General features: G+C 44.3%; 2 protein-coding genes across 2 annotated transcripts in view; one reads left to right on the top strand and one right to left on the bottom strand.

The window, feature by feature from the left end:
* T265_10248 (hypothetical protein) overlaps positions 1–1,711 on the bottom strand; it is a gene marked incomplete at both ends in the record, with an annotated part of 22,842 nt that extends 21,131 nt beyond the window's left edge. The window contains one exon of the mRNA XM_009176566.1: positions 1,646–1,711. Within this exon, the coding sequence (XP_009174830.1) occupies positions 1,646–1,711 (66 nt within the window). The remainder of the gene's footprint in view (positions 1–1,645) is intronic.
* The window catches only part of T265_10249 (hypothetical protein), a gene marked incomplete at both ends in the record, with an annotated part of 95,257 nt that overhangs the window by 62,844 nt on the left and 9,063 nt on the right, over positions 1–23,350 (top strand). Inside the window, 6 exons of the mRNA XM_009176565.1 lie at positions 1,204–1,584; positions 2,347–3,179; positions 3,870–4,150; positions 6,870–7,072; positions 9,906–10,183; positions 15,982–16,343. Of these exons, the coding sequence (XP_009174829.1) occupies positions 1,204–1,584; positions 2,347–3,179; positions 3,870–4,150; positions 6,870–7,072; positions 9,906–10,183; positions 15,982–16,343 (2,338 nt within the window). The remainder of the gene's footprint in view (positions 1–1,203; positions 1,585–2,346; positions 3,180–3,869; positions 4,151–6,869; positions 7,073–9,905; positions 10,184–15,981; positions 16,344–23,350) is intronic.

Raw genomic sequence — 23,350 nt, 5'->3', positions numbered from 1 at the left:
ACTGTGACGTTTTTGTAGCCAGGTCGGCAAACAAATTCAGTGGTTTTATTTTGGAGCACATGTGGCGTTTGACAGCCATTTAAGAAAATTGATGAATAACTTCTAGAAAGATCCGTCCTCACTTGCTAGTGGTGGGTTAGGAGTTGTGCTTTTGGTAAGCTGGAGCCCGGTTGAAAACAAAGTGGCTATAATATACGACAGTAGATACGGAAAATCAAGTCCGGATACCTGCAAACGGTTCCTCCTCACAAATTGCAAAAGCAGTTCTACTTGCCGCACACTTCTGCGGAAGTAGGTACAAGGCGTAAACCTGAAATCGATCACGTCAGTGCCACAGTCATCGATAGCTGGGTCGTCCATTTGAAACCATACCATAACACTCGCGAGCAACTCTTTGATGAAACTCTCAAGTCTCTCTCGCCACAGCTAGTTACTGGAACAGTTTAATCGGGTTGATTCACTACCTCCCAGTGCGCATAATAGGGCGGAACTAGTTTGTCTCAGTGCACAAGTCGCTCATTGGATGACAAAAGATGTTTACGAAAGAAGTCTTTCAATACTCCCTGAGGTGGCCGTGTTTTCGGACTGAGTACAGTTGTATGACATAAACTCGTCACTGACTATAATTCAAAATATGCTATTTTCCGGATACCAGCTTGATAAATGAAAGGATTCATTGTTTTTGTCCATGCGCATTATCACGTCAAATACACTTGAGACAGCTGCTTCCATTGTTACCCGGTAGTTGGGCGTATATGCACAAAATTGTTCAGCTGTAGCATCCCCTCGGTGCCCAACTGCCGTGCCACCCGAGGGTGGGGATACTGCCTAGACAGAGGAAGTCGATATGCAGAGGTCAGATTTGAACCGAGAACCTCCCGGATAGTACATTCGCGCTCTACTCACTAAGCCATCTTCGCAGGACTCTTGAACTTCATCCCAGCACTAAGGTACATTATGATTCTTTAAATTAGAATGTTCTGTACCTTTTTACTGTCCGTTCATCTAACCGTTTCCTGCTATTCGTCTCAACATTTCGAGTTCCCTGTCTCAGTTTGTCCATCACCATCTTTATGTTTTAGTACCTGAAAGCATACCATCGTCTTCCATTTGAACTGCATGCATACCATCGTTGTACATTTCATTGATTGCTTGTTTTATTGATGCCTAAAAACAGCGTTTTATATTATACACCAAAAACAGAGCTCCTGAACTTATCGCTACCTCCACAAGTCAATCTCCATACATTACTAGCAAAACGCAATCTGAAACTTCACCAACTGTGACCCTTGCAAAAGTCTCAGTCGCCGCCGTCGCGAAATCGCTTGTTTTGCCTGGATTTCAGCAGCAGCTGCCAAACTTTCAAGAAGCACCCATCAGTCAGTCGTACAGAGCGGCCTCGGTTACACCACCAATCCACTCCAAATTACGCCGAGGTCAGAGCATGTCTAAAGCTAAATTTGAAGAGAAACAGCTAGAACAGTCGGCTCAGCTGACCACAGACGAGATTAGTTTGGAGGAACACGACGTTGCTGCACGCCGCCATTCGACCAATTCCGTAAAAGAGCACGTGAATTCTTCCAGGTAGTTAATTGTCCGCTAGGACTGATGTGCGGCTTGAACTGGTATCCGCTTAGGCGCTCACCCGCTGCATGTATCCTTGAAACGTTACGTTAGCATGGCTCCGCATGCCGTCGCCGTTGATTGTCATTTTTTCAGTGGAACATTTTCTTAACGGCACTTGCCCATTGACATGCTGGGTTTCCAAAATGCCCCGTTGTATGTGACCTTCCTTAAATTCGTTAACTGGGCATAGATAAGGTGAATCATGTGATGCTTTAGTGAGCAGTTTTAAACTTTGACCTCAGGGCCATATCTCCACTGACAGGTAATTTTAATGAGGTATGATCGTTCTTGATTAATCTGGCAATCTGAATGCGGATGAACTCACATGTTGCTTATACAGCTCGCCATCAGCCCTCGCGGAAGATCCGGTAATTCACAATCAGTGAGGCTTGAATATTGCCCAAATGTTTCAGCGAATGGACAGTCGGTTTGCGAAGCGTTCATTTACATGATGCCGTTCGTCCTTATTGGTTCTTGTCAGATGAAAGTTTATGATATTACGTGCTCACGCGGCTGATGTTTCATGTATTTCCGAGCGCTGGGGCTTTGTTTGCTAGCACTTGCCGCAGAGTTACTTTTTTCCAGCTGCGATCTCATATGTGGCATGTGCTCCAAAGTGATCATAGTGACGACAGACATATGATCGATTACGGTGGCATGAACGCTTCACGAAAAGCCCTCTTCGATTATCTCAAGCTACTTTTTCTTGCTGTTTTTTAGTTCGTTGTCTGGCATCTCAGGGGGCAGTCCATTTGACGAAGTCTCATCAAACTCTGATCCTCAGTCGTCTGGGCATCAGTTAGGGTCGCCTACGTTTGGATCAATACCACAGCAGCAAATGTTCTCCGTTCACCCACAACCTCCTGTCCAGCAACAGATGCAAAACCAACAGCAACAGCATCTGCTTCAGAAAAACCATTTGCAACGAGAATACGAGCAGTATCAATCACTGCAGGCAGTCCAATCTCGCCTGGGTGGAAACTCTTATCACCCTTCACAAAGATATCCTCCTCCTCCACGTGGCATCAATCCTTCTGGTGTTTATGTTCCCGAAATGTCACCGTATGGCTCAATGGCACCGTACAATCGTTCCCAGTTCATTTCATCTCCTGCACCCTCGCCGACTCCAAGCAAAAAGAAATCTCGTATGCTTTCAGGAACTCTTGGTAGATTCTTCAAACGAAACAATTCCAGTGGCCTGGTGAGCGGATCGGAAGCACAATCCTCTGCGTTTCCGAGTTCATACACATCGACCCCCTACCCCACGCGTCCTGGTTATCCTGGTTTCGCTTCGCCGTCTCGCGTCGGTTCTCCGATGCACTTTCGACATTCTGTTCAATCGAATGCAGCTCTAGGGATAACGCAACAACCGTTCACTCGTGGTCCATTTCCCCCAGGGACACAACAACAACAACCCTATCCTTCAATATCACATCATCAGCAACAGCTAATGCAGCATCAGCGGTTCCTGATGCAGCAGCAACAACAACACCAATTGCAGCACATGAATCAACGAAACGCACCGCCACCTCCGCTAGGTGTTTATTGTTCAGGTTAGTGAGGAACATCTGTGATTTAGTATTCATGTGTTTAGCCCTGGGATCTTGTTTTCAGGGTGTTGTAGTGAGCGCCCTGTGGGGTTGTCTAACCTTGTGGTGGTGGCCAGAAATGTCGACGTCAGCTTTAATTGTATTATATTGTGTTCTTATTGGTCCACCTAGCTGATAACCAATTCGAGCGCGTCAATCCTGTGTCCGGAATAAATGTTTGTATGTCGCTTGATTGGAGAAGCATTCTCATGAGCACCTTCGTACTAATAGTAAAACGCTCCCCATTGTTGATGGCTCGAGTTTTTCCGCATATAAGTACTGCTGGAAGCACATTCTCCATCATTACAATGTGGTTAGCCCTAAAGATACAAGAGAACAGGAAAAGCGCCGCGAATCATCTTGAATTTAGACCTCATTTTCCATGGTTGATAAGTATGTGCTGTATGTCGTGAGAAGTGACAGTTACTATCACCAATTATCGGCAGTGTTGTTGTCAGCTCAATTCCCTTGTCGCACGAGGATCCACTCCCACATTGCACTATTTCCACACGATGTTTCTCTTTTATTTCGGCCTTATTCCCACCTCGGTTGCGGGCAGCACTCTTTGTTCACTGATCCCCTATGCAAGGCTCTTCCATTGGTCATACAACAACAAGAAATTATTCTGATCATCGCTTTCCTTGCCCCACCCAGAAGACAATGCTAACGTTTCCGGACAATTTGGTGGAACTGTTTCCCCGTTCCCCGCATCGAATTTGTCGGATAGTAACACTACCTCCAGTGCATCTGGTGTCGTCAGTCCTAGTCCTGTATCTACCACTGCAGATGGTTTGAATGGTGGTGGTCTTAGTGGACCAGCACCCGTTCCTGAGGAACGCCGGAGATGGAAGAAGGAAGAGCTGCTGGAAAATGCCATGATGACACGCCTTCCCTTCGCCCAGTGGAATGGCCCGACAGTTGTCGCTTGGCTAGAGGTAGGTGGAAAAATCCCTTCCATTTCTTGTCAGCATTGACTTATGTGTTACGGTACAATGCTTCACAATATCGTACCTATCTGACCACGTCCTACCTCTTTGATAACTGCTTATTCTCATTTCATCTCAGTCCTTTTGGATTTACGATGATAATTTTTTCTGGGCTTGAAGGAAAGCCACTCTGATCTGTTTTTAGTGTGAAAGGCCAAGAAGTACTGTACAATTGTTGCACTGCTACCAAAAGTAACTAGCAGTGCACATTTCATGAGTGGCAATTGTAAATCGTCCCCGAATGCGTCCGTTTTGAATCCGTTTTTTTGAATCACGCGTAAAAGTTCCTATATGTATGTGAAAAATTTTGTTCAAGGTTTTCCATCTATTTCAAGCTATTCCTGTAATTGTATTTATCCTATGCATTACCCAATACGTCTTGGTACCGCCGTTTTGATCTTGTAAGATTTTTTAGTCCTGTAGATGTTCTTTTAAAGTAGTGGTCCTTTGTCACGCACTTCACATGACAGCCATTGGGGCCGGTTTTGAATCTAGTTGCCCTCAATTCTGTACATTTTCGCGTTTCCAAACAATCTAATTCTTTCACTTGTCCCCCACCCAGTGTGGCGCCGGTGTGCCGGGTATTCAGAGTTCGAATCTAGTATTAGTGTTAGCGACATCGATCCCTTGTCAATCGCCTGTTTAGTGATGGCTAATATGATCTCTAGCGACCTAAAGCCCAAGAGGTGCATCGTTCCACAAGCATTCACAGCTACACTGAATGGGTTGTATTACCTGTTTAAAACAAATGGATGGAATACAGATGTTACCAACCAAATCGAATCTGAAATTGCTTTTGTTTTATCTCGGAATCCACCGGCGGAGTCATGGGAAAAGCACAAAGTACGAGTCAGTATTCGCCTAGACAAGGTATATTTGGAGTTTCCAGAAGTTGATTATTACTTATATTTTGTCGATTGCGCAACACCATGCATGTAACGCGAGACTGAGACTCGACGCTCATATCCATCGAGTCTGGCAGATTTGCTTTCTCCGGGATCTTCTTCCCACTGTGAAGTGATTGGCACGTTTGGTCAAGGTCTCTGGGTATCAGCTTTTTCAGGTGATTTTAATGCATTTATATTTGCCTAATTGCCAGTTTCTGTAAAGTTGACGGAAACAATAACTGATCACATTTGCATAATCCTTGTACCTACCCTACTGAGGATAACTTCGCGGACGAAGGATGTTGCAGAAAGCTTTCGTGCTACCGACACGACCCACATTCCAGGATGATGTCTGCTTACTCTTCACTGTTCATGGTTGAACACACTAAAATACACGGTGGCTAGGTCGTTTCCGTGGCATCACTTGTCTGATTAAGGGCTGTGAGTGTAGGCGACTTGGGTTATTGGTGGGTCGGCGGTTTTCTTTTTCCCCATTTGAACAAAGTAAAATGGTTATGCGGCAGTAAAACACCGGTGTCCTCTGCAGGTGTTACTGTTAGTGCTGATGGCGATTACTGAGTCCACATTGCTTCTCGAGAGCACTTTCGTCCGTGGTGGACATTTGCCATTATTCCGTAGAAAACGAGCGAAGACTGTCCGAAATGCAGGCAGCTAAATCTGTTTGTATTTTCTATCTTTCGTCCACTCCCTTAACATACGGAAATTAGCTTGGCGTCCTCTTATTGTTGCGGCACAAATTTGAACCTTCCGATAGGCAATCTGGTTGTATCTGTGGGCTTTCTGTTTTTTATTTGATCCACTGCTGTTTGTGACTCATTCCATATAGTAATACCCTTCAAGCTAATTTTTCCTGCATGTTGGGACATTTGGCTGCTTGACACGAAAAAGCGGGTCTTGACCCAATGCTCAAGCAGGTTTTCATATGCACCTTATTTCCAAGCTGAACTCAGTCCGTAATTAACTCCCCTGTTTAGGCGACCAGCCATCCGTCATTTCAATCAAAGTACTAGATATGTAATTTCCCGTTTCTTAGTTGGAGCACCTGGATTTTCGGAAATCAGCTAATGGAACATTCTGAACGGCACTTGCAAGCGTATCCTGTGATCTAAAGGCAGTTTCGTTTCTCCTACACATTTGCTTTTGCTTCGGTCGCACTATCGGGAGTCGTAACTATCTTGAATCAACATATGCAGTTCGAAAGGACTTGCACTGCACTACACAGACTCTGCGCCACCCTAACCTGAAAAAGGCGAACCGAATTTCAGGGCATGTTATGTTGTTGGGTGAGAAATCATTTTTCACCCTTGTTCAAATTCATGTAAGGAATTTTCAAAGTGGTGCGCGGACTACGAACGTTGTGATGCTGTCTTATACTGGATGTATTCGAAATCAGTTGATGTTGAACCGCCAGCATTCTGACCAAACTGTCCACTTTCTTGGCCTATTGAATGTTCACGTGACGACTTTTCCTATCATTCACATTGAGTCCTCAAGTCTTCTCGGACATTTCCATACCATCTGTTTCTACGATTGCTGCCTATCATTGTAGTAGACAGTATCCTGTTCACCTCTGATTTGTAGTCAACCCGTTTCCGGTTTTTTGCATGCATTCTGTAAAGAAAACTGTCTGGGAATGTTCACCAGTTGTCAGGTAGTTATTCCGTAACCGGTTCATATAAGCCCATTTATTTGTTCTCATAGTGTCGCCGAAATCCCCCATGGTCTTACACATTTTGTTTTATCGTTTCCATTCCACACAGTTGTGGGTTGGTATGCCGGCCTGGTATGTGGCCGCATGTCGAGCCAATGTGAAATCAGGTGCCATCATGGCCTCACTTTCAGAACAGGAGATTCAGCGCGAGATCGGTATCAGTAATCCCTTGCATCGACTCAAGCTACGTTTGGCTATTCAGGAAATGGTTGCCCTCACCTCGCCAACACCGGTCCCGAAACCAAGTACCAGGTGAGTAGCTTCATTTACCATATATGCTGTTTTCTTACTTCCAAAGTTTGTGAATTAGGGAAGTTTTAGTGGCATTGTTAAACCCAAAGCTGGACGTGTGTGAGGTGACTCATTATTCAGTCCAACTCTGAAGCTACTTCGACTTACTTCACTTGTTACTCTGTGTTGGTATTTCGTGGCTCATTTGCCAACGGAAGATCATTTAGAACGAGATTTCACAAAGTGTACAACCGAAAAATTTAATGACTCACGGGTCGAGACTCAAAGATGCTTTGTGTGACCAATTGGTGTCTGCAAACAAACCGGTTGCCCAAGTACTCATTAAAAAGTTTTCGGTAACCAGGATACAGGTGCCACAGATATTCAAACTTGGATTTTTAGATACAATGGTTTCCAACCTAGGGTCCATGGGATCGCTACATCCGCCCCACTGCTATCGGGTTTCAGAACCGAAACTGTTTATTCTTTGTAAAGGAAACTACTCACAAGGTTGCTGAAAACTGTTCGACAGCTCATGACCGGTTTCGCCCTTCTTGAGGCTCATCAGGTAGGCGCAGTCCCCGAGTTTCCGTCAGCCTTATGTTCTTCTTGAATCCAAATTGGCCTGTTTTCGAGAGATACACTCATTTGCAAATCAATTTGGTTTTCACGGGAGACTCAATTGAATCCCTCGTTTATGATGTCCTCCAACTAAATGTGCTGCACACAGGCCGCCTCATGCGGCGGATAATAGTTCGAAGTCCAAGTGTTATAGGGCCGGCCGTTGGAATGCTGTCATCGAACTCTCAACTGGGTATGTGCACGTTGAAACCGACCTACTCTGCCATCCATTCTTTGCAACTCCTTTGAAGAATGCAAGTCTTTATTGTTATCCTTTCAGTTCGGCACACTTGGAAGTACACTGACGAAATGTAGACATCGTAGGACCCATCGTATTTTTCGTCAACACCTCACCAATGGACGGAATGCAACGAATTTTGATGATCTAGTGATGGGTACAGTTTGTAATGAAACCTAGCTCTTGTAGCAATATCTCGAAATTAGCATCAAGTCGCTAAAAAGGAGAACATGAGCGTGATCAAACTGTAATGTGACCCCAGATACTGTCCTATGAAGATACTTTATTGTTTGTCTGGATTGCAGTTCCACCAGTGTTTCTTCATTCTCTCTTGCAACAATCACGTGCTCGATTTTTGGGCCGCAGACTCTTGTGGTTCTATACACTTTGCGCCCTAGTACGACTCACGCGTTCTTAATTGTGTTAAGACATAAACTGTAAGTTGATCAGTTCAATAGGTTCGCGTTGGCAGAACAGAAACGGATTAGTGTGAAACACTATTTTGTCTCTCAGGATACCTGTAAACCTACAACGCTTCCGGATTTATGGTAATTGAAGAACTGCAATGGGCAGTTAGTTCAACATCATTTGGATTAAACAATAGGACTATTCCGTCGATGATGACGAAAGGAATATTCCTGTAGATGGATCAGATGCTTGGAACTGTGATAGATGTGAATGAAACTCGTACACAAGAATCCTATGTGACTCAAAGAGAGATGTCTTTAGCCTGAAAACTGAGTAAATTACCAGTGCTCGTGTGTACCAAAGACTCCTATTCGTAAACTCAAATACCGGAAGAGTTATTAAAGTCACATCCTACTAATTAAATGGAAGAGTTCCCATCCACTTCGTCAAGAGCTGTCGTCGTTATTATAGTCGACATTAACCGCCATACAACCATGAGGAAGGAATACCTTAGTGACGATTCGGAAGGGAAAGGGCAAGTACTCAGGGGAGCAATCCTTGTCCTTTGATAAACTGGACAGTAGCAACCGGTCTACAGGGGTGAGGTAAACACATCTTAGCGTCATTCCAGCCCAGCCTAGAACAACGGATAAACACTTGAGCTAAGAAGTTCGATTAGACGTAGGGGTCCGTTAATCGTCATGTCCTATGGAGTTTCTGACCACGTTTATTGGGAATCACGTGAACCATTGCCAGGAAGGCATTAATATCTCAGAATTCAGTTGGATTGTGGCCCTCTTCGTCTCGTGCTTCCGTACCTTGGATTTTCCTCCTTAGATCGTTCGCCAGCTGATATTTGGAATAGAAGAACAACACCTTTGGTAACCGCGTGAAGTAAGGGCACTCTTACTGTTGAATTCTATGCACCTCTTTTCAGCCTCAATAAGATTCGGTTTTGCGCCGAAAATGATGCAAGTAGGCAAACGTTGCTAATGCGTGTGTTTACTCAGTTTGTCGCAGCACAATCGACTGATACAATTACCAAGGTACATAAGCCAACCAGCACTTTCAAGCTTTCCACCTTGAAGTTTCGTGTCATTTTCTTCAGGTTTTATTAATTTAGTTGCTGGATACCTGCTGACAAGATAGTGTTTCATTCCGTAAATTGTTAGTCGAGTTGTGACGAGTAATCGATAGCAACTGTGTGGGAACGTGGGTGCTGGCCGCGGAGTTTAGAATAACTCGTGGTAAATTTTCTACGATTCTCCCTCCCACAATCCACTTGTAATCTGTCTCTTCATTCTTCTGTTGTCTTCAGTCACGTTGATGTTCTGTTAGCATGCGTTTTTTGTGATGGGCGCTATCACCTTGGCTCCTTAGGGGGGGGGCATCTTACATTAGGACTAACGGTTGTTGTTTGTGAAGTGAACTTTTTGGCACAGCCTAGTGCAGCTCATCAAATCTCCATACTTGTCTATCTTGTTTGTCAGTTGTTACTGTCATAAAGCCGCCCTATGTTCCTTTTGCTCTTCTGTCACTTCTGCGGCATACTTTTACCTTCTGCTGTGTGTCTACTCTCTCCCACAGTCGACTGGCGTTCGGTGACATGAATCACGAATGGGTTGGCAATGTTTGGCTTCCTAACCTTGGATTGGCTCAGTATCGTCCTTCGTTCATGGAATGTCTTGTGGATGCTCGCATGTTGGATCACCTGACCAAGCGCGATTTGCGCACTCATCTGAAAATGGTGGATAATTTACACCGCACTAGTCTTTTATACGGAATTGTTTGTCTGAAACGACTCAATTACGATCGGTTGGAATTGGAACGACGACAACGAGAAGCTGTACAAACGGATAACATTGGTATGCTCTTCTCAAACTATATTCTGTGCAACTCCTATTCACTCCAGCGAGCTAAATGTATGCCTAGAGTACCGGGGTCTGCGAACGATGGTCACTAACTTGGTGTCTCATTGTGTAATTGTTATTGATATATTACTGTTTGTTTGTTTTCAAGCAGACGCCTAGCCGAATAGTAGTTTTCAAAGTGTTAATGACAGCATGGTGAATCACCGTGACTCCGTTTAAACGTAAGTGCACCTCTGCTGTCTCTCCGGATTACACCTAAGTCTGTCGTTCAGGAATGGGTCATTTCGTCACCAATCAACATATTTTTTCGGTCTTTAAATTGAAATTACAGCCTTTCGTTTTACGGAAAAAAATGTGCTCACAAGCTGCAAACTGCAAGTAATGCACTCGCTATATACTGCAGGTCGAAAAAGCACTAACGTATACATCAATGATGTCCGTCCAGTTTGTCGCATCTCTCAACACAATGTTATTTGTCCCTGGGATTGATCACCCTCATTTAATCCCATAGAGCTTACATTTTGCTGGTTCAGGAATTTTGTGGAATGACTGCACCAGGATACAAAAAAACACTCTTCAAACAAGCGTAGGATGAATCCATTAACCACCTACAATTAGTCGTGGTTAAGCAATGACAGTAATTCTGTAACTTATCCGTTTGGATCGCGTAGTAAAAAAGGAGGGGGGTTGTCGCTTGGCCATTCACATTGAGTACACCAAGACTGTTCGTGACTGTTCCGGACAATTCTCCTGACTAATCTACACAATCTCCGAAGGTTTTTCGGACGTACTTATATAATTGTCGGGTAATTTCACAGACAATGTTTTCCTTCGGGCCTGCACACTCTAGTTGTTCGGTCAACCGGAAGTTGTGTACAACTCATTCAAACTCGTTTGGGCAGCCTGAAATATCTCTCTCTCTCTGTCTCTGCTTCTGACCACTATACTGTTTGTGCTTTACTACTTTCCACGTTTGTTGTGACTCATCCTTGGACGATTCTCATTCAAGATCCGCTCACAAGCGCCTGATGACTCCCCAGATCTATTGTACAGGTTGAATCCCCCCATCCGACCTACCTCCTATCTCATCCAAACCAGTCACTCAGTATTGCCCCGTAGAGAAGTTGTTCTTTAATGTCAGGCAAGTTAATCCCCTGCCTCCCAAATGGCTTGTAAGACCGAAAGAACTCACCCACAAGCTTAAACTTCGGGTCCCGGTGAAGGAATTGTGTGCGGATACGAAATAGGGTAATCAGATCAAAATCTGCACTGTTGGAAGAGATGATAAACTTAATGTCTTTGAAAGGTATTTGCGATCCCACCAGCTTCGTTTGTGGTAGAACGTCGGCAATTTCTACCATTTGAGCTTATTTGACTGCATTGACTGCAAAACTTCTCTGTGCTTACATTGCTCCCCCCAACCGTTTATAGCCCTGCTTCGTCTCAAGTTATATTGCCCTACTTACCTGATAAGACTAGTTTACACGTTTAGTCAAGCCTTGTCAACTACATGTCCATCTTGGAGTTGACGGTATTTCATTCCAACTTCTATGGCACCCCTCCAATGAATTATCTCAGTCTGTTCCGGTTACCGTTAATAGTTCTTCCGCAACCATTTCTGCGCCCCAAAGACGAACATCATTTGCATTAATCCTATCCCCACTGCAAAAACCCCTATGTTCTTAGAGCAAGCAGCCCAGAGCGAAGTGCTTACATCTTCCGAAATAAGCACATCTGAACATCATATTGGAGCTGGATCGATCCAATATCCTCTGCGAATCATATCCACTAAAAGCCCTACGCACAACGACAAACAAGCGTCAGCTAAGATAGTGACAGAATGCTCTCCACTGGAACCGGTCACATGCAGTGTCTTTAGGGTTCCCAACGACGTTCAAGAGAAATAACATGGGCCACTCCCTAAAATGCGCGAAAATCCCACAGTCCTCAACTTGACAAAAGCCGCTTCCATTTCGCGTCACCGTCTTATTGCCTGTACTGCGCAAACCTTTTGCCAGCAAGGGTTTGGAGTGGAGAACACGACTTTCTTTGGTAGATGGTGGTCAGGCATTCATGATACAGGTCCAGACAAATTTAGCCTGGCAAGCCTTATCTGCTCTTTGGTCGGCACTTCCTTGATGCTTGCCTAAGAACCGTTTTCTTTACTGGCCGGGTAGCCCCTGTTATACTACGGGGACATCATTGGTCAACTATCTGAAGCTTCTATGGTCGTTTAGGAGACGCGACCATAGGTGAATTAAACTGGTGAATATTACTCTTGCATTGGTGATGCTGACTTTGGCTGTCACAGATCACGAAACGCTTGGGTGCTGTCGGTGCAACTCGCCTCCAGGATGGGGGACCGCGTGATCCTCACTGTGCCTGGTTGGAGACACTACAAGATATGGTTGCCAACCGATGTCAGTGGCGTTCTTGTTGTCAGTTTCTGTCCAGATTGCCTGAGTGAATGTCTGGAGGTGTAGGCACCTCGGAATGGTTGTGTTAAGCTAGCACTAAGTCCCTGCCGCGTTCACCTTTATTCTTTTCTTTACAATAAGGCTTTCAAATAAGTCAAGGTTGTACGGCAGTGAAGCAGTTGAGTTGAACACTGATGTCATGCTGTCGATGATGATGATGATGATGCTGTCACAGTTCAGTCACGGCTTATGCGACTGTGAAGTTGTAAGGTAAGGTATCAACAAACTCAAGCTCTTCACTCTAAAATTTCCAACGGAAATCCTGAAGCAAGACTGTCCTTTGGAGGTGAAAATTGCGTACCGAAACAGAGGACCATGTAAAATAGTTTTGTTCAGACCCACGTTCATCGAATAAAAAATGTGCAATCCGCATCATCTAAGTCTACCAGTCATTCTTCCGGTGCGATTCCGATACTTAGATTTGCGGTCTCTCGAAGGTACATTCCATGATGACATCAATGACAACGTTGAACAGGACTAGGGAGAGGTGACATCCGTGATGACCCCTACTGGTTATGGCGAAAGTTTTATATCGCTCACTGTAAAGCCTAATGCAACTAGAAGTGTGGAAATAAATTGTGCGAAGGATATTCACAAATTTCAAAGACATTCTACGTTGGCGAAGTGTGGATAGAGGAGCAGCCTCCACAGAATCGAAAACTATTTTGAAGTCAAGGAAAACTGCCTCCGCGAGCGGTGTCCGTGGTGCTTCACTTCACCCAGTCGGCATCCTGCCTGACGTCTTCGGATTTCCGTCTCACATGATGAGGTCAGATGTCACAGTATAGTTGGATTTAGTGACCGTGTTACCTCTGGAATAAGCCTCACCCCTATGGCTGGAGCAGTCGCTGTGGATACCTTTCTCGAACAGAGGTATAATGATTACTTGGCCCTAGACTGTTGAAGCACATCCTTTTTTATTGTTTGTTGATCTGTTAACCGAACTTGCAATTGACCTACAAAGGTTTCGTTGTCAAACAAGAGGACATCACTACGTGATGATGGGGTGCATTGATAGATACTTGTACCGAAAAACTTGAATGTGATCCAATCTCACAGACGGGTTGAGTTGAGTGAGTCAACTGGATGACATGGGCACAGAAGCAGAGGCCCAACCAAAACGGTTTTCAAAAATATTCAGCCTAGATGCTGGTTCTTGTTGTACATTTAATTACCAATATCATTCTTGACAACATCACCAGAGATAGGTTTTTTGTTCAGATGAAAATATTTCCCAACTCCTTCAGATTCCTTCGTTTCCGGAGCTGATTCTACCAGCACCTCTCCTCACGTAGGCTGCTTAAGTTGACATCTAACATAAATTCCGGCTGAATTATCCCCAGTGTTCAAAGTAATATGGTGTCTTGCATCGAGGAGTGACATTCACCATTCTTAAATGCGGTGCTTCTTTGGGGGGCTTTCAGAATCACCACATAAAGCCCAGCTCCCTGCTGTACGAACATGTTATTGGTCGATTTGTTTCACGGCTCACATTACAAGTCGCGATAAAAACACGGTAGCGAGGTCTGAGAAGTGAACGCGAGGCGACATACGAGCTGTGGCGTGCTATTCGTCACTTCTTTGGATACAGGACTTATGTTTGCCGCTAGAATCCACAGCATAGTGAGCGTTAAATGGAATAACAGGGAAACTAGAAAATAGATGTTGAAAGGAGATCAGAATCTCGGCAGTAGCCCGTTTTCGCCCTACCTGCTGTGCTGGGCGCAATAAGTAGAGACCCGGCTGGCACGATAAGACAACCAATGTGGCCTGAGAATATTGGTGTTCGTGCAGTTTTAACGTCCTTGTGTACACATTCCATATGCTAGCCTAATATGTTTTGCGAATGTCGTCTCTCGCATCTCAGGCCCACAATCCTTTTACTCTTCAAGAATGTGTGAATGTATTGCTGGTAGTTCTCGGTCTCCGCATCAACTTTCTCGCCGCATAAGCTATCAGTCAGACGGAGAGCACTTTTAAAAATGCATATGTCTGTGCTGTGCTGTTGTCCTACCAAAAAGCTCACTAGGTCCGCCCGGTAAGCCTAATTTTTCGGGAACGCAGAGTGTCTTACAATTTCCAAAACTGATGGTCTCCACCTTTTACTACGGGGACGAATTGAGCTTTTTGCCATCTGTATGAGAAGTTACAGACAAAATCGAAGACTATTGAAGGCCGTTCCTTGGCGGAATGATCCTTTTGAAGTGCTAATTGAGAATAATCCATGGGACCTTCGCGTCTTTCATGAACTATCTGCTGAATATTGTGACAAAAAAACGTGCCACTCACATGACACTCATCCGTCGCTCGGTCGTGTGGACCGAGCGTGGGATTGTTCTCAGTTCTGAAATTCCACGGTGATTCAGCCTGATTTGGCACCAAAAGATGTATGCAAAAGCACCTCACGTTAGTGGATCCCATAGTGCTTTTCTCGATACTGATTGCTGTTAGAGATCCTGTGTATCTATTGTAAGCAGCTCCGCTCATTCTTACGCATGTGGCTGCTGTTGGCGGCATCGTTTAAGATCTGTTGTGTCTAAGTAGTATTTTCTGTGAGTCCGAAAGGGGACTGAGACATACGTTTCAGGGTGGGAACCACGAAGACTGTCGCTTCCCACCTAGTTTTAATAAAACGAAAACCGTCGTGAAATATACATTTTAGTCCGCATTGTATCAGAATCATACTGCGGGGAGGAGAGTAATCTGTGTATTTGATTGCTGTTTGGTTAGGTACCGGGATCTCCCGATAACGAGACACCGTAAACGCTATATTTCGTAATTCAATTGTTCGTCAACCCGTCTCTATCGTTTGGACGATTGGTGGCCAATACGTAAATACCAAGTTACATCACATAAACTTAGTACCACTGGCTAGCTGGACTTCGACAATGGCCCGTAAACTTTTTTTAAGCCCTCATTGTGATCCACGTTTTTGTCTTCCACGCCCGTTTAATGTTGCTCTATAGTATGTGACCAGTGCTCGTTTCTTCCACTTTCACTCGCTTTGTACAGCGCTAGTCGTCCCCACCGTATTTCCGTCATCGACAGACATAACATTCTCGCGACGATTATCGGGCGTATTATCTGTAAATCTAAGCTTCCATTCCATTCTCATCGGTCTCTCTTTTTTATCTGTGCACTAGTGTGGGATAACTATGAATTTGGATTATTCGGTCAATTGTCATCTTTCCAAAACATCAGCCCAGTTCGACCAATACAGTTCTAGCCTGATTTGACTCGGTTTTCGAACAAGTCTTCTGTCTGCTGCGTTTTCCAGCCTAGCACATCCCGTTAATTTTTATCAATTTTTCTCAGACCTCGTTGTTTGGTCGTGTGAACGAGTGCAAGCCTGGTTGGAGCAAGTAGGGCTTAAAGAATTCGCGGGAAATTTGAGCGGTTCCGGCGTCCATGGTGGTGTTATAGGTCTTCATCCCGACCTTGACTCGCAACAGATGGCCCTAATACTCCAAATCCCCACCTCAAACACGACTGCGCGAACACTGCTTGCCCGCGAATTGAATGATCTGGTTCAACGATTCAGAGCCAGTGTCCCCACTGCGGCCGCTACTCTCGGTCCCGCGCCTCGTGTTTTGGCCATGGAAGCTGCTGCGCGTGCTCGTGCCCAGTTCGAGGGCAAAGATATCAGTTGTCCTGATGACGGATCGAGTGAGACAGCTGTAAGTTCATTTAGAAATGCCCTTGTCTAGATTATTCGAGATTCCTATGGTTATCGGTTGTCTCTCTGTTGTTATGTATGGCTAATTCGTATCTTAGGTTAGTTGCGTCCGTTGAGGGATCAAACTGTATTACAGAATGAACTGTCCTTCTTGTGTATGCACCCGTAACGTGAAGTCTCAGTGTTTTAAAAGTTCACTTGGTGGTCAGCATTTCGAGAGAACATTATGTTGTTTTTAATCTTCTCTGCAGCAGCCTTGAAAGCCCCCATAGGACATCCGTCTCAAAGTAATATATGTACAGCCGTGTATTTTGACGAAATACTTGTCATGCACGATAAGCATTCCTCGGTTGCCACCTACTGTGTTTATTATCATCTTAGACACGCAATACCGCACATCGGTATGAATACAAAGCATCTATTCCCTAGATGAAACACAACTGAACATTTCACACTCTTGTGATCTTTTTCGGAGGATGTAGCGCATTTGCACGTTTGGTCTTTCATTGGCGTTTCCTAACTGAAATACTCTGTTTTAGTATGTTAGCCACCGTGTTAGTTAACTCAACACCACTAATAACCCTGCTTACTCTGCATATCAGAGCGCCTGCTAAGCTCGATTGTTCACACCCTGTATGTGACGATTTGACATGTTTTTCGGTATTTTCGTTGACTGGTGGGTGAGTTCATCCACTCAGGAATGCAGTCTAACTCTACGTTGTCGTTAGTGCTCGGACTAATCAATAATTATGCTGGCACGATTAGCCTGAGGCACTTCAGCATGTAACTATCCCTCTACCTTGTTGTCCCTCCTTTTCAACCGAAAACTCCACCTGTTTGTCTTTGTGTTCAACCGCTCAGTTAACCCTTACTGTATATTCGACTTTGTGTTTTCCATGAATATATTCGGATTGAGTATGTCGTTTGATCGCCCCCCTCCCCTCGAAAGTCTCTTTTGGTTGCAGAATTTTTCGGTGAATACGGGGTACAAATTACCACCGTTGCTTTCGTCCCGAAATTGTATTATCCTGGGATGGAATATCTTTATTGTTGCTTCATAAACGCTGAGTATCCCCTAGCTGGAATAATGTTTCCCTGCTCCCTCTACTTCCTCTATCTAACAACCATTTCTAGTGCGATACTTCCCCATAAGTAACCTTGAAGAAAAACATCCCCTTTAAGGAGGAATTATTTCGACTTCAACAGTATTACAAGATGAAACTTCTTCAGAACCGAGGGGAAGGAACAGGTGTCCCGTTCTATCTTCCTTATTCTGGCATGACCAAGCGTTGTATACGTTACTTGTTCGGTATAACGGGAACTGATGGCACTGACCAAGCCCATCATCTTAACCTACCACGATATCCAAGTTGAATACATACGAGGCTGTTGAACATCTGGAGTATTGGCGTTAGTTACAGTGAACATTCTACCACATGTTGACAAAAGATTTCTAAGGAATCCTCAAGTGCAATAGGTGTCTTGTACGCCTCATCCTCTCAAGAGGGACTACCCTCATCGGCGAGGCGTTTCGGTGCGCCAGAAAATGTTTGTATGGTGGAGGATCGAGCGACTGTATGACTACGCATTTTGTGCTTGGTTACGCACGAGATGGATCGCTCTTCCGCGCGTACCACACTCACTCGTACACATCTTTAAGTCATCCTGCTTTGCTTTTTTTTTGATAAGGTATCCGTTAACTTACGCAAAAACGTAGAAAATCTGTTGTTCATTCACAACCAGACAAAGAATTAACGTATTTCTGCTGCCTTCATGAAATAACAATCTAATGGAGCAAGGTATTCCTTCCTCTAAGTCGTGATTCTTTCGCAAACAAGGACGTCACCTTGAACCAGGAATCCGGTTGACTGATATGCAGCTCTATGCCGTCTCTTTCGCACTTTTTTCCAATTTTGCGATTTATCGCCGATCGTGGATCACAGTTATCAAAGTGAGACACTATTTTCTAGCATCGGTACATTCAACCTACCACCATTTGCAACTGGGTTTTAGGCCAAAACGAGTCAAGTTCAAGAGGGTTGATCGGGTTTGATGGGTAGTGTAGCACTGTCGCTCGCAACATCAGTTGTGCAACATGACATCTAGTCCGACAGTAAAGGGAATCACCATTGCAACTTTTTCCCTGTTTGGTCCATTAGTTGGGTAACCCGAAAGTGGTATCTTCTGCACAATTCTGTCGTGTTTCGTTTTCTTCATCGCCCCTTCAAAACTCCTATTTCTTCTTAGTTGAAGTTTTGTATTGACTTATCGGAATACTATCCACTGTTTATCAGCTCAATGCATTTGGTACGTGACCATGAACCTACAGTAAACTCTCGAGAAATTCATTATTAATGGCGCTACTTTTATTTCCGGTCATTCGCCATTAAATCCGCTTTCTGTATGTGAATTCTGTTGCCTGGTCGACCGTGAGCATCCATACAAAGGGGCAGTGAAGTGTCACGGGATAGTAGTCCGTGTTCACAGAGTTATCAACGATCCAGAAAATTACTGTAAAAGTATGTTTTGTCTATTTGGCAGTGGGCGCGTAATCGCCACAAGAGTGAGGAATGTAGATTAGGCTGGAGCATTTATAACCCACATACTTGCAACAGCAACCTGTAAAGCCTTTCCCTAAGCACGTGTCCCTACTCGTTCCACGGGTTGATTGATTGGAAATAAAAAGAAGTAATTCCGACCTTCCTATTAGTTAGACCGCGCGATTTGAAATAGGTCGCCAGAATGGTTAGTTTCTTCGCTTCCGTAGTCTCTTGTATGAGGATAAGTCGGATTCTTGGATGTCTCATTAATGTCAGGAAAAAAAACATCATTTTGGGCCTCTGAATGGGATTTACTACCGACTAAGCATACGGTCACCTTTTATCGCATCTGGACGAGTGTTTTTACTTTTATGATGATATTTATATGATCCCAAAGTGTAACTTCCATAATTTCAACCGTAGAACGATAAAACTTTGCATGTTACTGGACATGCTACACTCAGACTCAGCAGACACGTTGTGGAAAGAAAACCATGAAGTACTGACAACAAAACTGAAGGCTCGTCCCACTTTTGGACCTCAGATTAGCTGCCTACCAATAGGTTAAGAAACGTTGAAAACGCTGCCGAAAATCATCGTCACTTTTATCACCACAATCGGTATTCTCTACTGACTGCTTTCGTTCTTTCTGTCAGCTCTTCATCACTAAATGATCTAAAACTATGAACTGCATATACTTTCACACTCGCAGTTGTCTTTGTTCAGCCTGTTGAAGTAAGATTTCAGTCCCACGAGTGCAACACTAAAGCCGAAATTGCCATAATTGGTCGACCTCGTGGTGATTTGGGAGAGGCTGTATTGCTCGGCGAAAGTTACACGTTCTCATTCGATCGATCAGTCATGTGTTTTATGGGTACAGTGACGTTGTTGGACGCATCCTAGGTCTGTGCGTTTAGCTGGTCGCGCAACAAAGTCCTTCGGCCTCTGCGGCTTAAAAACACGAAGTATATGCATCTCTTGTTCCGAAAACGCAGTGTTTTCGCTCTCTTCAGTCATCCGGTGACTTGTCGGGACACCATCAATCGTAGTTTGACCCACACAGCTTATGTCACAGTCTGGACTCAAAACCCCATAGTCATTCAGTTGCTCTGATGCACGACTATTCAGATAACGCATATGCTTCGGTCGTACTCATTAAAACACGTGGTCATCATACTTGTGGTAGTCAGTGACCGTCCGGTTTTGAGTCACCACTAGAACCATTGTATGTTCTATCAGTGAGCATAAACGACCCTTGCCATGCACACATTTCATCTCGTCGTCATATCATATCTCCATGCGCTAATTCAAAGGGCGTTCCTAAGCTAAGTGAAATCTACCTATATTCATGCTCCTAACTAGAAGGTCCTGCAAACACCAATCAATCCTGCCAACATGAGTTTCCGTATTGTCTTCAGCGTGTTCACGTGACTATTTGAACGGTCACATGGCGGTTTGAAATATGGTCGCGACCGTCCCATTCTGACAGGAATAGGCTAGTTTCAAAGATGCATCAGATTCTAGGGACTCAACATGGTTTGCCGTGTTTTTTTTCACCACACCTCGTGTCAAACGTTTAGACCGTTTGATTTTGGATCAGCTGTTGTCCATTATTCATTGTTTATTTCGTTGTTCTTACAGTTCAGACCCCTCTAGTACTCAGGCAAGTTTTGGTAGTGATTTCTATCAGCCTACCATCCAACAAATCTTATTGTTATCATGGCCACGAAAACAATTTGAATCTGCACGTACCATGTTGATTGGCTCACTGCGGTTCTTTTCCCATTTGTCGGTTAGCTACGTCTCACGTGTTCTCTAGTTTTTCCTTAAATTCGACGATGCTTGCTCGAATATTGTAGGCTGCGGAGATTTGGCTAACATGACCGTGAATGCTTGCCAGAGGTTCATTTACCATACACCTAGTCCTCGCCACTATTACTGTGTGATTACGGAGGCAACGAGATGATATTGCTCCGTCTTCGTCCGATTGCCGCATGTTTACACTCTTCCTGTGAGTGTTATTATACATATTGGTATTACTAACCTTGCTATTCTGTACTTGGAATCTTCTATGTAGAATCTGCTAGCTTCTCTCGTTTTATGCTCTGCACACAGTAAGAGCTATGTCTGCTCTGACTACATATCATTGTCCTGCTTGATTACGTTATTGCTTGTAACGTCCTGGTATGCTGATCACGTAGCCATAGGAAATTCGACCGTTTCGGCATAGTTGGCATATCCTTATATCACTCGTTGGTGATTTGTTTTCTGTACATTGGAATTAGGTTTGAAACAGCTCGCCGGTTAAGACGCAACCCGAAGGTCCGCACTTTGAATCCGATTCTGGCCTGTTGATTGTTAATGTCTAGCGCTGGATGGCCTCGTAGTATCTCAGACCCTTTCGGTCGGATGGAGCTTGAGTGCTTCGATTTCATTCCCGTTGAACTTGTAAGCCGAACTAAGATCAGTATTACGTTGATCTCAATTCCTCTAGGCTCCAGTTTCTGCGACCTTCGAGCACGTAGTCTGTCATCATCATCATCATCATCATCATCGACAGCATGACATCAGTGTTCAACACCGATGCTTCACCGCCTTACAACCATGATTTAATTGAAGGCCTTATTGTGAAGAAAAGAATAAAGTTGGACGGGGAAGGGACTTAGAGCTAGCTTAACACAATCATTCTGAGGTGCCTACACCTCCAGACATTCACTCAGGCAATCTGGACAGAAACTGACAACAAGAACGCCACTGACATCGGTTGGTAGCAATGTCTTTTAGTGTCTCCAACCAGGCGCAGTGGGGATCACACGGTCCCCATCCTGGAAGGCGAGTAGCACCAACAGCACACAAGTGTTCCGTACTCTCCTTCATACCCTTCTGCCAAGGGTGGATGTACCCAGGTCGTACTCTTCCGGACCAACTATCCACCACGATTGTTTTAATGGACAGGTTGCGCAAATAATTCTGTTGCCTTTAAACATTATTGATATTGCTACTGATGCCTAACCGCCTGTAGACCAACTCCCATGCTCGTCAGTCTGCCAGTTTCTGTGAGATTTCTCAGCGGAAGATGTTCTGAATTATAATAGTGACTTCTATGATATTTTTTCACTAAGAGGTCTCCGACGATGGACTTTTCTTTTTTGTGAGTGGTCAGATGCGTGCCCCGCCCGCTATTTGAAGAAAACGGGTAATTCCGGCCGATTCACGCACAAAGTAGCTTGGATCTTAGTAAAGTTTTGCATCTACGTTTCACTAAAAACGATGTCTTGTGAGAATTTTATGGTGCACCTAAAGCTGGAGAGGAAATCTTACATATACTTCAGCCTCTGGAATTCGAATGCCATTTGAGCACACGGGATCTTCGAAAGAAAAAAACAAAACTCAGATAAGTGAGCAGCAGTGGAATCATTCCCTCAGTACCGCTGACGATAACCAGCCCATGTGCCTCCTTAGATTTTAAATACGTGTCGATTTGACTCTTTTGAAAATTAACGAATTCCGTTCCTGTATACAAATAAAAACAGTCGCGGAATATAACAGTAGGTCATCAGCCAATATTCGTTTTAGTCAGCAATGCAGACAAACAGTCGGGGCTCTGTAAACAAATAACCGTCGCCTTACAGAAGCTACTGATAAACCAATTACAATCAGGCGAATTCGAACATCTAATTCAGGATTCGGAATATCGTCCAGAAAATTCGGCTGTACAATAATAAAAGCCTAATGAGTCTCCCGATTTAAATGGATTCCTAGACGTGAACTGAGAACTTTTCGTGATCTATTTCCGGGATCACGAAACCTGTATACACCTGAGTACGGCGAAGATGCGGCCACCTAATGCTTTATGTATCCCGGCGAATGTTTTCCTTACCTAGAGATCTTGAGACCTTCGGGTACTTGATGTATCTGTCTACAGCACTATACGGAGCTTATTGGATGTGTAACAGTCAACCAGTCAGTTTCTGATATTGTGATCGCGGCCGAAGGTGATGTCTGTAAAACTGGTTGGTTGGAAGAGTCGCTGCGCCGCGTGGTATTTTCAGGCTAAACAAAAAGTATTGGAAAACGCACGTCTCACACTGAAGGAGTCCTCACAATGAGTTGGGGTATTACTTCAACTCAACACCACTGAAGTGATGGGAGTCGGCAAGACTCAGGTGCTAAATTAAACCAAGCTCTGTCAGTCGTAAACTAAGAATGGAAAAACAGAGCTCAAAGCAACCGAAAACCTTCATCGTGGTTAACAGGAGGCTATGTGCCTGATTCATTCAGGCACAAGCGAAAGAATTTACATGTATTCGGTCAACAGCCATAGTTCACTAGGAGCATGGAACGTGAGGAATTCAGCAATAATGTTTGGCTGTTGAAGTTTCAAACGCGTCAATGCTAGCTCTCATCTACTACCTGGAGAGGCTAGTGAATATTCTGCAGCACCCGATTAGAACGCCTGCCTGTCGCA

Source organism: Opisthorchis viverrini (genome assembly GCF_000715545.1).
Source record: "Opisthorchis viverrini unplaced genomic scaffold opera_v5_348, whole genome shotgun sequence".
Taxonomy (NCBI): domain Eukaryota; kingdom Metazoa; phylum Platyhelminthes; class Trematoda; order Opisthorchiida; family Opisthorchiidae; genus Opisthorchis; species Opisthorchis viverrini.
The sequence above is the reverse complement of the archived record's forward strand: the minus strand, read 5'-3'. Positions and strand labels throughout refer to the sequence as shown.